Here is a 17,812-nt window from a genome sequence, read left to right as displayed (position 1 = left end):
TTTTAATCAAATTAAAGAAGAAAAAGTCACCATATTAAAGAATATTTTAAGACAAAGAAGATCAATTAAAGTTAACATGAAATTTTATTGTAGTTTTAAAAGGCAAGAAGAAATACAAGAATTTAACTTTAAAAACATCTAATCAAGTTTTTTCAGAACAACAGGTTTAGAAGAATATTACCAAAATTCAAATAATAAACAAATAAATGAAATCGAAGAAATGCCAAGGATTAAAATCTGGTTGGCCTTTTTTTAATATAGACAATTTAGAGTTAAATGTTAATAGACACAAGCTCATTTTACGATTCTTCATATATCGATTTAACAAAATCAATTAGAGATAAAAAAGCTGTAGTTAACGGAAAAAGTACAGATCAAAAATTGTTCCTGTGGGCTACAAAATAAGCATTACATCCTGTAGAATATGATGCAGAAAGAGTTAATAAATGTAAAAATATTGCACTAGAATTAGATGCCATTTTTCAAAAAGACCAAATTAATTTTCCAGTTAATTTAATATATATTCCAAAATTTGAGAAGAAATCAAATATTTCAATTAAAGTTTATACATATGAAAGAAGTGGTGAAGAAGCGGAAAAATTATTGTATAACCTCTTTACCACACACAAAATAAACAGGAAAAGCATGTAAATCTTCTTTTAATTTGAGAAGAAAACATTTAACATTACAGTTGGATAAGAATCTATCCAGATTAGTTAGTACACAAACATCGAATAATGGACATCAAATTTTTCTTTGTGATCGATGTTTAAGATATTTTTATTCACAAGAAAAATTAGACATTTATGGAAACGATTGTGAAGAACATAAAGAAGTAAAAATAGGTATGCCTTTTAAAGGTCAAAAAATTAAATTTAAAATTATTATCATTCATTAAGAGTCTTTTTTAATGTACACAGATCTACACAGATTTCACGATTCGTCAGGCAAATGCTGAAAAAACTTATATCAATGAATATCAAAAACATTTGCCAATTTCATTCAGTTATGTTAAATATTTGAATGGTGACTATAAAAATTCAGTTACACATGAAGATGCAGAACAAAAATTCGTTGAAATGTGGAAAAAAGAACCAAGAGAAATTGCTAGAACATTTAAACAAAATGTTCCAATGAAACTGACTAAAGGAGATTTACTCAATTTTAAAAATTCAGAACTCTGCCACATTTACGAACGAGAATTTGATTTTGACGATTAGAAAAAGAACATTGTCTTTTAACAGGAAAATATCATGGAGCTGAATATGAAGATTACAATCTTAATTACAAAAATCCCAAATTTCTTCCAGTTTATATTCACAATTTAACGATGTATGATGCACATTTGCTTATCAAAGATTGGCAATAGATAAGAAACAAATTGATGCAATTCCAAATAATGAACAAATTTATAATTCTTTTAGTAAACATGTTGAAGATGAATTAACAAAGATTTTTGGATAAATTTAAATTTATGGCTTCAAGCAATGAGAAATTATCTTCTCACGAAAGTACAATTTAGAGAAACAACAAAACATTTTGAAGGCAAACAACTAGATTTAATAATTGAAAAATCAGTTTATCCTTATCAATATATGGACTCAGAAGAAAAATTGAAAGAAACGAAATTGGAGACAATGATAGAAAAATTTGATACACATGATTATCCAGCAAACATTATTTATAGAAAGCAAACAAGAAAGTCTTAGGAAAAATGAAACAAGGAAATTGCACAAAAATCATGCTACAACATAAGAGTTTAAGATCAAAAATTTATGTTCATAGAGTTGGCGAAAAAGAAGAGAGAAAGTCTAAAACAGTTAAAAAATCAGTTGTGAAAAATGAAATTACTTTCAATAATTATGAAAAATGTTTAGATGACAAAATAAAGCAATATCGAAAAATGAATTAGATCAGATCATTTATACATTAATTATATACAGTTGAGTGTAATAAAATTGTTTTAAGTTCTGACAATGATAAACGAGTTGTATTGAAATTTGGAATTAATATATTGCCATATGAACACAATGAATTAAATCCAAACAAAAGATAAGAAAAATGATTTATTAAAAAAAATGTACAGATAAATTTTCCATAAAACATTCAGCTTTTCGATAATCTTTGTCTTTATATTTTTGATAAAGTAATGCTAATTTCTCATCTTTTGATTGATAACAGCTATTGACATAGTCATATTCAATTTCCTTTCCACATTTTTCACGAGTTTTATTATGGCAGATGTGAATACATTTTTTTTGTATCTTTCTTTTACAGCTCAATTTTGAAGGTAAACTATGTTTTGTTATTTTAATTTCTATATGAATTTATTTTTATTTTTTTTTTGTGCACAAGTGGACTGTCTAAATTCTTTTGTATATAAATGGAGTTGCCTGTGGATCTAAAAAAAATGCATTTATAACAACAGAAAAGATTTAGTAATTATTGAAGAAAAGAACAAATCATGGTTTAAAACAAAAGATGTGATTATACTTTTAAAATATAGTAAAACACATAAGGCTTTTAAGCATATTGACAGAGATGATAAAAAATATTAAGAAATTTTAAAACATACAATTTAGACACATAGAAGACAATGAAAAATTCACGATTTTTATCAGTGAAACAGGTCTTTAGACTTTAATTTTGTAAAAAAAAGCAAATAAAATTAGAAAATGAGTTACTTCTGATGTTTTGCCATCCGTTCACAAACATGGAGAATATAAAATAATAAAACAACTTTATGAAGGACAACTAAATCACTTAAAAGAACTGAAATAGTTAAGGATAATTATATAAAAAGTCAGAAGAAATATATGATAAAACTGTAGAAACGCTGCTTGGAAGAAATGAGCAAACAAGTACATTATTGCCATAAGTTGTTCCACAACTGAACATTTAAAATTTAAGACCTACTTTTGTTCTTTTGAGATTAAGTAATTTTAGTTATGGAAACTATCTCATCTGAGCACAATTTAAAAATGCATAAAAGCAAATAGATGTTATCAGAAATGTGGACCAAAACTGTGAAGAATCTTTGGAAACTTATATCAATGAATGAAGGAAACTTTAAGAACTGTTTGCTGTCTAAATCATTTCAACTCTTTGACTGAATAATCAACACAACAATTGCATGAAGATATCAATAATTTAGCAAACTTTTTAGAATATTAAACTAAATTTCCAAGTTCTTGTTTCATTAAATTTTAAATAACATTCATACAAACTTTATTACATCTTAGTAGACAAAATTTATGAAAAGCATCATTTCATTCAATCAACTGAAATCCTCAAATCATTTTGACATTAATTGGTTTTTTAACCTTTATCTGAACATCAAAATAAATTCTATCGTCTTTCATGAAACAGTGAGCATAATTAATATTATATTCGATACCAAACATGTTGAAAAATTAAATAAGACTGTCTATTTATGTACAAAAAATTTTATTAACATTTTAAAAAATAACATTAACTTTATTTACCCATCTATTATGTGAATTATGAAAATGGAGCCAATTAAAAACCTTTATCTCCTTACTTTCTAAAACGTTTCTGGAAAATTCGGTTTCATTACTTTTTGTTTGTAAGAATTTCCATGAACATCTTTCAAATTATATGTGACTGGGTTGGAGAAAATTACATCTTCAATTTCGAAAATTTCTGTTGACCAATTGGCAGGGTACTCTTTCTCAAAAATTCCAATCAATTTGCTAATTATCAATTTATTGCCAATTTTAAATCTGGCTTAAGCATCTAGCATATTTTTTATGTATACAGTTTTCAGTAAGGCTTTTCTTCTTTGTTTACATTTTTCAGGGCCATTTTTATAGTTGAATGTCCTGTGTTGTTGTATTCATCAACTAATTTCGAAACTAGTTCAGTCCATTTATAATTTCTCTGACGAGCAAATTTCTTCCACATTTTTTGTTTCAATGTTCTATTAAATTGTACAACAACAGGTGCTTTTAATTTACTAAAAGTTGAATAATGATTAATATCAAATTTTTCATTAACTCTTGAAATTCTTTGTTGTACAATTCTTTGCCTTTATCTGTTGCAAAATATTTGGCGATTGAGTGATAAATATTTTTTCCAACCATTCAACTATATTTTTAACTGTTTTATCTTTAATTGGGATAGCCGAAGCAAATTTTGAAATAATATCAATATCAGTTAATAAATATTTATATTCTCTATTTATTTTCGGACTTCTGTTCAAATTTTTAGAGTCCATTTTGACTTTTTCTATTGTATTGTTAACTGGTTGATCTATTAAAATTTTTTTGTATTCTGTTCCTGTTTCTTTTCCATTTCGTAAACTCTTCTTTTACTTGTGCTTTAATTTTTTATTTTGTCTCTTTTCTAACAACTTCTGCATCGTATCTTGCCGAAATTTATTAAGAATAAATTACGATATTCGTTTTTTATTTTGCATTTATTGTATATGTTTATTGTTGTTTGCATTCATCATTTATGTTCATCGCTTTTTGCTTAATGTATATGTTGAACGTTCAAAAAACCCTTATTTTGTTTTCTATATTTACCTTCATTAAGTTTTCTTGACATATCAATTGTGAGAAAACGGTATTTATCTTTATTCTAACATTTATTACATAATTCTTTAAATTCATTGAACTTTAAGTTGGCTACAACAAATTCATGATAAATAAGATTTATATTTGTTGTATCTTGTCTAAAAATATTTAAAAAATTGAGGTTTCTCTAACTGTTTCAGTATTTTATATAATATGTTTGACTTAAATAAAAACAATCTGTTCCTCTATGTCTACCTCTAGTAAAATATTCCCTAAACTTATCCTGATTCTCAAGAAGGAATTACCAAAAGTAAGAACTGAATTTTCTTCACATTCGTCTAATGGACTAATTTCATCATTATTTTCACAAAACTAACACTTTTCTTTCACTTTTTCTTCAATTTTTCACATCTTTTTATAAATTCTTGGTGTTTTGGTTGATTCAAACTTTTTGAATAAACATATAAATGATTAAGTTGTTCCAGTTTAATCAGCCAGATGCTCAAATATAATTATCAATCTTTAATGTTATTCCACATGTGATCCAGTTATTGCTCATCAGATCGAATTTGGTAAAAGTTTACCATGTATGCATTTTGATTTATGTTCTGTAATTCTTACTTTTGGCTTCCAGTCTGCCATTTATTTACATAATTTTTGCTAATATAAATGAGTAGATTATTTCAATTAGGTGATAATTCTTTTGTTCATTGAAATAGATTAACTGTTCCAAGAATAAATTTAATAACTGTTTCACTGGTTGGCTTTTACGCAACTTTTTAACTCCAAACATCACATTGAAAATCAATGAACTTTACTGTGATGGAGAAACGATAGAAAGTGTTATTGGTCAATATACTTTGAAAAATTTAGAAAAATATGTTCATTCGAAAAATCCAAATATTCACACTACAGCAAATGAAAGTTTAAATAGGATCATCATTGAAAGTGATTAAAAAATACATATGGATATAAGAAAAAATGATATTGCAAGAATGAATTAATAAGCAAGTTATTGAGCCTAATCAAAGAACTGTTGCTAATGATGTTCCTAAAATTGTTCCATTTGAGTTAATAAATGTAAATTTTAATTTGGCTGAAGGAATATTTGTTAAACATAATGATAATTTTCATGAAGAAACTAATATATTGCTTCATTTAAGCCTAATTCTGAATTTGTATTCCAATAATTTATGAGCCAAATCATCGTGTAAAGATTCCAATTTTCTATACTATTCAAAATTAAGAGACAATCATAACTGAGAAAAATGATACTTTGATTGTCTTCAATGGTGCTTGTGTAATTATTGTTTTAAAAATTAATTAATAATTTTTTCCTGGTGAAACATGAACCAAATCAAGAGTTATCAATTTTACTCATTTCCTGTGAATACGAAAACAACAAATAATCTAAAACTCCCAATAATGAGTCTGAAATTAATATTAATATTGAGGTGGTTGGGTTCATCCCAATTGGTCACAACTTTACATGACTTGATATTGTTTATACAGAAGGAACTGATTTTTCTGCATATGATGGAAAATCAAATATTAAACTCATTGATAATAATATCTTAAAGCAGTTTGACATTATTACATTTAAAAAAGGAATAATATTTTATCTAGACTCGAACATCCTTTTATTTCTTCTTCAGCCCTTATTCACTTAACTTCTCTTTCGAATGAATTAAATATGGAAGACATTTTTAACAATGGAAAAATTAATATTAAACAAAATGACATTCTTTATCACTAGAATTATTTGGTTGATTTTTTACATATTTTTCAGAAATTATGTTTGAAGGTGATTTAACTGTAATTTTTACTTGGAGTTCGAGAAAAGATAAAAAAAATTGTTATCTTTATTGGACTACTAAAAATAATAATTCTCCTCTTCCAAAATAAGGTAAAATTGTTGTAAGAAGTATGGAAATTCGTGTTCCTGTTATGAAATATGAACCAGAATTTTCAGTTGAACTATAACAAGAAAGACTTTAAAATATGAAAAGTTCAATTTGTTTGTTTGAACTTCAAACAATTGAAATTGCTGGATTACAATGAAAAAGAAATTTTGAACTACATATTACTAATTACTGTAATTCAACTGAATGTGCTTGCTTTATTTTTATTCTTCTCCAAACTAATAGAAAAAATGAAATGCTTGATACTTCTTTATTTGATCATGGAAAATTACAAAATACACATACAAAAATGGAAGAGATGATGTTTTTCCGTAGTAACTATGGAATCATGACCCACAAAGTAAGTTTTTGAAGGCTTATGATACTTTCTGTAATTTTAAAATAATAACTCACTTAAATAATAACATAATGTGAGTCTTTTCAATTTTGTTCAAAATTATCCAATTTATGTAATAAATATGACTTGAAGAGTAAATGTAGTAACTACTCAAAAAAACAACAATAAAATTATTTGCTTTCTTTAATGCAAATATTCCAAATGACACAATTGATTATATTATTATGCATGGTAAAAAGAATTTAACTTATGATTCACAACACAGAAAGTTTACTGAAAATTTTTAAACCGAAAACTTGAGTTCTTCAAAAAATGAATGTTTCCCAAATGCAAGCATTTGCATAACATTTTAATTTCTCTCATTCTTCGTTTTTATAATTTTTTTTTAAATTCTTTTCTAAATAAATAAAAATTTCAATGTGCAGTAGCACTGAAAATGTATTAATTGACTCAATGAGTAATGGGTGTTCAGAATTCCTCACAAAATTATCAGCACTAAAAAAGCATGAATCAAATGAAATTTCAAATGCAGAAATTTTGACAACTAAATTTGGAGGTAAGATATTATTAGTTTTAGATGAAAAATATAAAATTATTCTTCCAGCTCGATATAGAGAAATGTTTAAAATGATGATAAATTAGGTAAACTTGTAGGATTACGTGTTGTTTATCATGGTAAAGAAGTAAATAAAGATCATTCAACTCATGTTATTGTATTTAAATATATTTTTATTTTCTTCTAAATACATTGAGATTTTTTTGCATTGATTTTGCAAGCTCTTGAGCAGCTCATCTTTGTTCATCATATTTTTGTAAACATAATTTTTAATTTTTTTTAAGTTTTTCGATATGGGATAGTTGTATTTTTTGGTTTGGGGTGGAACTGTGAAATTGAATTCTGGATTTGCACACTTGACATTTGGCTTAGGTCGCTCTTTGCACCAGAACTGGCATAGATATCCTACTGCTTTCATAGCATGCCGATCGACAATACTGCAGTGAATTAAATTTCAGAGAACAGTGACATGTGTGCATCCATTTCCCAACCAGCTTGTAGTTACAGTGTGCACATCTTTTCAGTAGTGTTACCATCCATATATTAGTGTGCTTCTTTTATTGCAAGCTCTCAGAAATATCTTGGCTTATATGTGGTCAGGGTACATTAAAAAGACTAACACTTTAAAGTGACATAACTTTGTATGCACCATAAGAATTAAATACAAAACAGTATGTTGTCTCAGAGTAGTAACCAATAAATCTGCTCCATTTGTTAAGTATTTTTAAGTTTATCATGCATTATGGTGTGGTAAACATACCAATAAATCAGGAGTACAAAATCTGTGCTGAAAAAGTTTGAAAATATCTGCAGGAAATTAGTAATTTCAACTTCTGTTAGTATCCATATATCCCAATGGTGAAGGCATTTCCTAAGGAACTGGGTTTCACAAACAACTTTTGACCAGGGACATGAATCCGCATTTGTAACCAGTTCAGTATCAATTCATGAAATGAACCTACTGCCTCTGTACTAGCCGTTTCAGCCACTGGACCACTTTACACTGTTACTTAGACAACCATCAGTTACTGTAGTAGTGTTCGAAACTTCAGAAATAGTAGCTAATAGTAGCTATATAATCTGCAGCAGAGTCTCCACCAAATTCTGAGTATTTTGCTTACTCTTGTGTAACTTCTCCCCAGCAGTTCATTAGACGAACAGCCAGGATTTCATCTGGGATGGAACTATGCCAGCTCCATAACATTATTGTTAGAGATCTAAAAGAAATATACACGTCTCTCAATATGATCGTTCTGAGTCAAAAAACCAACGAAAAGTGAGTAAATAAAAAGCCTGTAACACTGAAGTGTGTGCAAAAACAGTTTTCATCATATCACGTATCTTCAGTAATCATCCAACGTACATGTGCACTGTTAGCGGAAATAATTTGTATTACCTTAGCAGCTAACTTTTTCAAGATAATTTATGAAACAATATTATCTGAAATGTCCGTTCGTTATTAGGAGAAGTATTTCACAAAAAACAGTCACCAAAACTGAGTATAACTAGGAATCGAATTCAGGTCTATCTCTCTGCTTACATGTGCAGTGTGGAAGAAAGCTAGCTCCAAATATGCTTACAAACGACTGACGTCTTGATTTTATGCTTTATAATGTAGGAGATGTTACTCTGAATTGAACGTATGTCGTTTACATCAGGAGAGTAAATCCACCAAATGCTTAACACAGGGCCCACTCTGAAGGCGAAAGTGCCTCAAGGGCCCCAATAAAAATTCATACCAACACTCACCTGCTCGCCAATACCTCACGCCTACCGACTTCGAAACGTAAAAATGGTATTCGTACTTTTCATAGAAGCTTTTCCGACTATATTAATTCCAATAAAATCTATAGCCTAGAGTAAATAGTGTAATAAGCAAAATTTAAGACTAGCGATGTCTATACTTACCAGTGTTACTCTAAGGATAACGTTTTGCGCTCAGATTCCTCGCATCGAAACAAGAAAAACAGCTTCATAAAATTAGTCTGTAGACCTTACTTTTTCACTATTATGGTTTAATAATGAGTAGAAACTTACCATTTAGTAACAAATACATACCAAAACACAGCCTTCAGTATTTTTAACGAAAAAAAATAAAACTGCAATCTTCAGTATTAACAAAAATAACGAAATTACAGCCTTCCGTGTTATTTTTACATCATCATTTTGAAATATTACACTGAAGTGATAAACATTATGAGACAGCGATATGGACAGATGGCGGTAGTTCACGTGCACAAGGTATAAATTGGCAGAGCATTGACGGAGCTGTCATTTGGGCTCAGGTGATTCATCTGAAAAGGTTTCCAAAGTAGTTATAACGACGGGAATTAACAGAATTTCGACGCGGAATGGTAGTTTCAGCTATACGCATGGGACATGTCATTTCGGAAATCGTTAGGGAATTCAGTATTCCGAGAATCATGATGTCCAGAGTGTGCCGAGAATACCAACTTTCAGGCATTACCTCTCACCACGGACAACACAGTGACCGACGGCCTTCACTTGGCGACCGAGAGCAGCGGAGAGTTATCAGTGCTTATAGAAAAGCAACACTTTGAAATAACGGCAGAAATCAATGTGGGACGTATGACAAACATATCCGTTAGGACAGTGCAGCGCAATTTTGGGTTAATGGGATATGGCAGCAGACGACAGACGTGAGTGTCTTTAAGGGGAGGTTTACTATCTTTTGGTTCAAAAATCTATTTTTTTTAAATTGCATTTTTGGATTCATAAAAATGTTTAGAATCCACCAAGGAAACGGTTTTTCCTAGTACAGAACAGAAATGTTTGCTATTTGCAGTTGAACAAAAAAAATGCACCTGCCTGAAATCGGCGTTTTCCACCCACCAGTTGTTTTGCTTTAGGAGGACGAGTTGTTGTACCGGTGCTTGGGAGGAAACACAAAAATTCAAATGAAAGTTTGGGCGCGTGTGTTTGGAAGTTAGCCCCCAAGTATTTGCATTCTGGTGCGCAGACTGTGGAGATTGCGACTTTCCTGGCAGTGAGCAGCCTCAATGAAGGTTATTCAGCAATTTTGAAGACCGTGACAATGATGGACGTCACCATACGAGCTGCTCTGGAGCAGCGCTGGATGGTCCAGACCGAGCAGAACGCCTTCTATGAGGAAGAGGGAGGACTAGTTTATGGACTCGGAATAGCAGATTGAACGTACGTTGCATAATATTGCATTTATATGTAGTCAAAACTACAAACGCGTTTTTATCGAAATGACTTTTTTATCGCGTGGCACGGTAACTTCAAATCGACTGAACTGACTGGCATTGATTCTTTGTTTCCGACGAAGCTAACTGAATTGTCTAGGAGTTGTACAACTTTTATTCCGACCCATCAGCTATAAATATTTTTGCTTGGCCGACGAAGTAGAAAAATCGATGAGGAAACCCTATTTTTTTCAAATGGCCGCCATTTTGTTTCCTATTGTCCAAATAACTTAAGCGAGGTAAATCTCCTAAATAATCTTATATACTTCGCTAACGTCAACTCAATTTTGATTTCAGACGAGCCAGCTGACCTGTGACATTCCGCGAGTGGAGGTCTACATCGAAATTTTGTTTCGTTCCGACGGCACTTACGACATTTCCGGTCGAAAAAATTCCAGTTTGTAGAGGAAATATCAATAATCATTTTGACCAAATTTGACATTGGTATCTATGACACATCCCGTGAAAAAAAATTCTCAGAGAACATACTTTTTTCGGGCCAAAGATAGTAAACCTCCCCTTAACAGCACAACATCGCCTGAAGCCCATCTCTTGGGCTTGGAACCATATCGGTTGGACCCTACACTACTGGAAAACCGTGGCCTGGTCAGTTGAGTCCCCGATTTCAATTGGTAAGAGCTGATGGTAGGGCTCAAGTGTAACGGAGACCCCAAGAAGCTGTGGACCTAAGTTGTCTACAAGACACTGCGCAATAATGGTGTGAGCCGTTTTTACGTGGAATGTACTGGGTCCTCTGGTCAGATGTAACCGATCATTGATTGAAAATGGTTATGTTGGGCTACTTAGAGACCATCTGCAGCCATTCATTGACTTCATGTTCCCAAACAATGATGTCATCACACCGTGCTACAGTTGTTAGAGATTGGTTGCAACAACACTTTGGACAATTTGGGCGAATGATCTAGCCATTCAGATCCCCGACATGAAACGTACCGATCATTTATGAGACGTAATCGTGACGTGAGTTCGTGCACAACGTGGCTCAATTTTTCTGCAGGGGACTTCCAACTATTTATTGAGTCCGTGCCATGTCAAATTGCTGCACTACTCCAGGCAAAAGGAGGTCCGACACCATATTAAGAGGTATCGCAAAACTTTTGTCACCTCAGTTTACATTATTGGTTGGAAACAACGTCTAGATGCACTTACACCGCAAAACTTTCACATACCGGTCCAAGAACTTACTCTGCCACTTATCACTTCTTGAACTCCGACTGTTAAGTGTTAATGTGCAAAATTCCGAGCTGCAGCGCGGATCAGAGAATGCGTTAATCAGTAGGCCCCTCCATAACTGGCTTCATGAGTCAGTTCAAAGATGGGAGGAAGACAGTTGCATACCACCTCCAACAGGACCGTCCTAGTAAAGTTCTGTGCTGTTCAAAGCAGCCTTCGGATTGATGACTGCTTTAATTCTTGACCGTAGTTCTTAGTGTACCACAAGCGGAATATCATGAAATGGCGTCCTGCGTCATTAAGGACCCGTTATATTACACTGACTCAAAATAATATGCGCTGTCCTCACGCAATCTTGTAGGCAAGCGGATCATCCGCCTGTAGACGATCACCTCATGTAGTGCGTGGTTATGTCATTTCGACTGATCAAGAAGCCTACTGACTAACCATCAAGTTCCCGCTTACCTCAAGCCAGCTGGTAACTATAAAGTTCTGATACCTCAAATTGATACATCATCCATCATGGAATCACCCTGTATATCTAAATGAGACTTAATTCCTTACTTGGTACGAATGTACAATAATTATTTTTGTTACCTTCTTACTGGTATATATTCCAAAGTCGGTAAGATATTATTTTTTGTTGTTTATCTTTTATTTTTTGTTTGTTGCTTATCTTTTCTAGGGCAACAGGTTCAGCATGATGGTGGTTCTACCAACAGAAGTAGACGGCTTGTTTGACGTCGAGAAGCAGCTCGCGGATGCAAACCTCTTCGACATTGCAGACCAGACGTTTAAACAGATGGTCCATGTGTATCTACCCAAGTTCAAATTGGAGTACGAAAAAGAACTTGAAGAAAGCCTTCAAACTGTGAGTTACTTGGGTGCACTGCAATTTGAGACTAAGTTTTATATGGTAGCACATATAGCAGACACACACTGGCGTGCAAAACTTAAGGACCAAAGTAACTTTCGCGTGATTGTGACTGCCTAGCATCATAGCTCTACGAAACTTGGACCATACATACGAAGAACGGCTAAAATTACGGTACAGAAGGTAAATTAAAAAATACGCAATGAGACGAACAGAAGCGGCACATTTATTGAAAGAATTATTGCATTGCAGTCACGGCGATTCATGGTGGTCCAGTAGGCATTACGAAGGCGGAACATCGTTCTTAATATGGAGTGCGATCAGCACGTACGGCAGCGGGCACCCTGCAGTGTGCTTCTATGTTGCTCACAACCCTTGGTAAGAGTTGTTGTTGTAAGGCGTCGCACTCCTCCAACACCGCAGCTGACAGCTGGCACGCTCGACATTAAATCCTAAGCTTTCTGGTATCACGGTTCATGACGTCACGCCGCCCAGTACCTAGGTCGGCCAGTAGATGTCACACTCAGTAAATCATCCTGTTCCAGGCTTTTGAAAGTTAGTGCAATATATCTGAAGTACTGACATTTTTTACACACTTTGCATGTGTTTGCACTCTGGCCAGGCAGCAGCTTTATATATTTTTACGCCTGTGATGTACGTAAGAGCTTTTATCTGACAAGGCAACCTTGTGGATTGGCCTCGTTCATTTTCATAATTTATCTTTATGGAATTTGAAAGTCTGTGTCCAGATGTCGGTTTCTTAATACAGTGCGACACAGTTTTAAAAAAAGAAGAAATCGAAAAAGTTGTATCTAAAAATGAGATGATTTCCGAACTCTGTTCACTACAAAACAATTCGCCCACACGAAACAGGTATTTGTACGTCAATAAGTAGCGTCTAGTATGATAATGCAGGAGTCTAAAATTCGAATTACCTTTACAGCATTTTTTTTAAATTTATATTTAAATTCTATATTTTTGTGAAGTGAAAATTGTAATAAAAACTGCATCATAATTTTAATGAAAAATTATGGATCACGCAAAACAAATTAAAATTTGATACACACATGTTAAATGACTTATATACTTCAATAATAATAATCCAAAATTTATGGAGTGGGCATTGAAATGAAATTTTCTCACAGATTAAAGCCAGATTAATATGCCAAAAAGTTTTATTAACAATACCGATGCATCGTACATTTGTTTCTCCACGGAATGAGAAAGAAGAAATTAGTGGGCATCAGCATTAAATAGAGTAGATATAGAATACCCGGAGAAAAATACATTTGCAGCTGACTAGCACATCCTTGTGCAAATACAGCCCAACCTTCTGAATTTTTACGTAATAGAAGCTACTAGATAACTGTTTGTTTTCGCATTGTAGTTGGATCCTGTAGCACTATTTACTGTAAATAAGCGTCCGCGTGAAGATATTTTGCTGAAGAAATCTGACTATAAAGCTTGTAATCTCATGGCATAGCACACATGCAAATTTACTGAGACGTAATATTTATTGCGGGGTTGTATCTTATCTGCCATAACATGTCTTTTACGTATGTTTAACTTCCTGCACTTGACGTGGAAAGGATGTCTTAATACATTTCAACTTGTATTCCGTGTTCTTGTCAGTTCAATGATTTGTCTCCTGTACAAGCTTCAATGCAGACATATGTAGCTCCATAAATGTCTTTCACATTCACTGATCTGAATTCCAATTACTGTTAGTGTAAATAGCGCTAGGATATATGTTATTGTTCCAATAAGCATACAGTAATTAAAAACTCGTTCACTGCCGTATTTTCCGCAATTTCATCTTGTGTTTTTGCTCCAGTGCCAGGGATACACTGAAGCGCCAAAGAAACTGGTGGAGGCACGCGTATTCAAATACAGAGATATGTAAACAGGCAAACTACTCCGCTGCGGTCGGCAATAAGACAAGTATCTGGCGCAGTTGGTAGATCGGTTACTGCTGCTATCACGTTATCAAGATTTAAATGAGTTTGAACGTGGTGTTGCAGTCGGCGCATGAGCGATGGGACATCATCATCTCCGAAGTAGCGATGAAGTGGGGATATTCCCGTACGACCAATTCACAAGGGCCGTGAATATCAGAAATCCGGCAAAGCGTCAAATCTCCGACATCGCTGCGGCTGGAAAAATATCCTGCAAGAACGGGACCGACGACGACTTACGAGAATCGTTTAACGTGACAGAAGTGCAGTCCTTCCGCAAACTGCTACAGATTTCAATGCTGGGCCATCAACAAGTGTCAGCGTGCGAACCATTCAACGAAACATCATCGATACGCGCTTTCGGAGCCGAAGGCTCACTCGTGTACCCTTGATGACTGCACGACACAAAGCTTTGCGCCTCGCGTGGGTCCGTCAACACCGGCATTGGACTGTTGATGACTGGAAAAATGTTTCCCGATCGGACGAGTCTTGTTTCAAATTATTTCGAGTGGATGGACGTGTACGGGTATGGAGACAGTGTGATGAATCCACGGATCCTGCATGTCAGCAGGGGACTGTTCAAGCTGGTCAATTCTCTGTAATGGTGTGGGGCGTGTGAAGTTGGAGTAATAATGGACCGCTGATACTTCTAGATACGACTCTGACAAGTGACAAGTACGTAAGTATGCTGTCTGATCACCTGCATCCATTCGTGTCCATTGTGCATTCCGACGAACTTGGGCAATTCCAGCAGGAACGCTGTTCTGAGTTTAAACAATTCCGCCGGCCACCAAACTGCCCAGACACGATCATTATTGAGCATATCTGGGATGCCTTGCAACGTGATATTCAGAAGAGATCTTCACCACCTCGTACTCTTACGGATATATGATGGACAACCCAGCAGTATTCATGGTTTCAATTTCCTCTAGCACTACTTCACACATTATTCAAGTCCATCCCACGTCGTGTTGAGGCACTTCTGCGTATTCGCGGGGGGCCCACGCGATATTAGGCAGGTGTATCAGTTTCTTTGGCTCTTCAGTGTACATTAGCAGAGTTTGCATTCAGCTACCGTCCATTCGTACGTCACGCCACGATCTGCAATTAGGTAGCAATATGGCTGCGGTATTCACCACTCTCTCTCTAAAGACGACTCACTGAATGTGACACCTAGTGGTTATACCAGGTACCTGTGGGGTGACGTCACAAGCCGCGACCCCAGAAAGCTTAGGTTCAAAATGGCTCTGAGCACTATGGGACTTAACAGCTATGGTCATCCGTCCCCTAGAACTTAGAACTACTTAAACCTAACTAACCTAAGGACGTCACACAACACCCAGTCATCACGAGGCAGAGAAAATCCCTGACCCCGCCGTGAATCGAACCCGGGAACCCGAGCGTGGGAAGCGAGAACGCTACCGCACGACCACGAGCTGCGGACAAAGCTTAGGAATTGAGTGTTGGTACACATGTGGATGTGCCGTAATACGTCTCCCAACGGTTCCCACAGGTGCTCGATGGGATTTAAGCCGGGGGAACGGGCAGACCAGTCCAATCGCCGAATCTTCTCTCGTTCCAAGACGTCTTGCACATGCGCCGTTTTATGTGGTCACATAATGTGATCCACAGAAGCGAATTAAAAGCCGAATGCACCTCTGAAAGGGCGCACATGGGAATGGAGTACAGTGTCACAATAACGTTGACCTGTGAGCGTATTGCACTGGAGGATGGTAGAGGTCAACGTATCAAATGGTTCAAATGGCTCTGAGCACTGTGGGACTTAACATCTGAGGTCATCAGTCCCCTAGCACTTAGAACTACTTAAACCTAACTAACCTAAGGACATTACACACATCCATGCCCGAGGCAGGACTCGAACCTACGACCGTAGCAGTCACGCGGTTCCGGACTGAAGTGTCTAGAACCGCACGGCCGTCAACGTATCCATGCGTCTTTTAACAGCTGCATTCGGTCTGACTTCATCTTTTACCTATGACAATTCGCGATTGCACAGGGCAAGAACTGTTGGAACGAGAGAATATTCGGCGAATGGATGGCCCGCTCGTTCCACCAGACTTAAATCCCGACCATATGGCAGTTGTCAACGGCGGTGATGACGGAATAGAACGCTCTATCACAAGAATTCCTTACCAACTTTGTGACCAGGATGAGAGCGCATTGCAGTACATGCATTGCCGTATGTGGTGATCACACACCCCATTCAGAATCACGTTCCACCTTTTGGAATGTCTAGTGGACCATGATGAATAATTGTGATCTCCGTGTAATTGTCTTTTAATAAAAGTGCCAGTTTTGTTCATCTCACTGCGTATTTCTATCAGTTACCTTCGGAAGTGGATTGTACTGTAGCAGTTCTTTCTTTGCATGGTGAAACTTTCATCCAGTTGTGTTACTTAGCAATGAGACATAATGCAAAAATTACAAAAGTTATCTTCGTCCTAACGTTTTGCACGACAGTGTATTACCTACATACTCTACTTTAGAGACTGGATTGATTTAACATTTTATTTGTAGCACGATGTTAGGAGCCTTAAGTCGTGTCCTCAAGTTACTTTCAGTTTATTACGCGGAACTGTTCGCTATCCTGCAGATGAGACGGCGTCGTGACAAAAAATTTATCATCTGCTCCGATTCTCAAAGTGCCCTTCTCGCTACTGGACAGATGTATGCAGCAGATCGGATGGTGCCACAGGTGCAGGATCCTTCCCTTGCAAAGATAAAACAAAGAAATAATTTTTTGCTGGGTTCCGGAGCACATAGGGATTCAGGGAAACGAACTCGCTGATGCGGCTGCTAATGAGGCTTGCTGTCTTCCTCCTCCTGCTCTTTGTTCAGTCCCCTGCGGGCTGTCACTTTGTTTGTGACTAGGAAGGTCATACGTTGGTGGCAAGTTCAGTGGCTGGAAGTGAGGAATTATAAACTATGTTCCATTAAGACTTCAGTGCGGCTATGGATTACCCCTTCCGCTCGCGATGGTGTGAAGAAGCAGCCCTTACTTGGCTTAGAGTGGATATTGTTCATTGAACTTGAGGGTTGAACTGGGTAATTCCCTCTATTTTAACTGACAACGAGGCGAGTGTTGTTCGTTTATTAAGATTTCGTGTGGTGTCTGGAATTCTTCCCAAAATACTGGGTGTGAGATCTTAATGTATCACAGAGTGGCTGGTTCACGTATTATTTCTATG

At 35.0% G+C, this 17,812-nt stretch overlaps 1 protein-coding gene across 1 annotated transcript in view; it reads left to right on the top strand.

Annotated features, from left to right (window-relative positions):
* LOC126456474 (serpin B6-like) overlaps positions 1-17,812 on the top strand; it is a 168,257-nt gene that overhangs the window by 108,003 nt on the left and 42,442 nt on the right. The window contains exon 6 of the mRNA XM_050092225.1: positions 12,460-12,645. Within this exon, the coding sequence (XP_049948182.1) occupies positions 12,460-12,645 (186 nt within the window). The remainder of the gene's footprint in view (positions 1-12,459; positions 12,646-17,812) is intronic.

This window comes from Schistocerca serialis, chromosome 2, assembly GCF_023864345.2.
Source record: "Schistocerca serialis cubense isolate TAMUIC-IGC-003099 chromosome 2, iqSchSeri2.2, whole genome shotgun sequence".
NCBI classification, from domain to species: domain Eukaryota; kingdom Metazoa; phylum Arthropoda; class Insecta; order Orthoptera; family Acrididae; genus Schistocerca; species Schistocerca serialis.
This window is presented reverse-complemented; position numbering and strand designations above follow the sequence as displayed.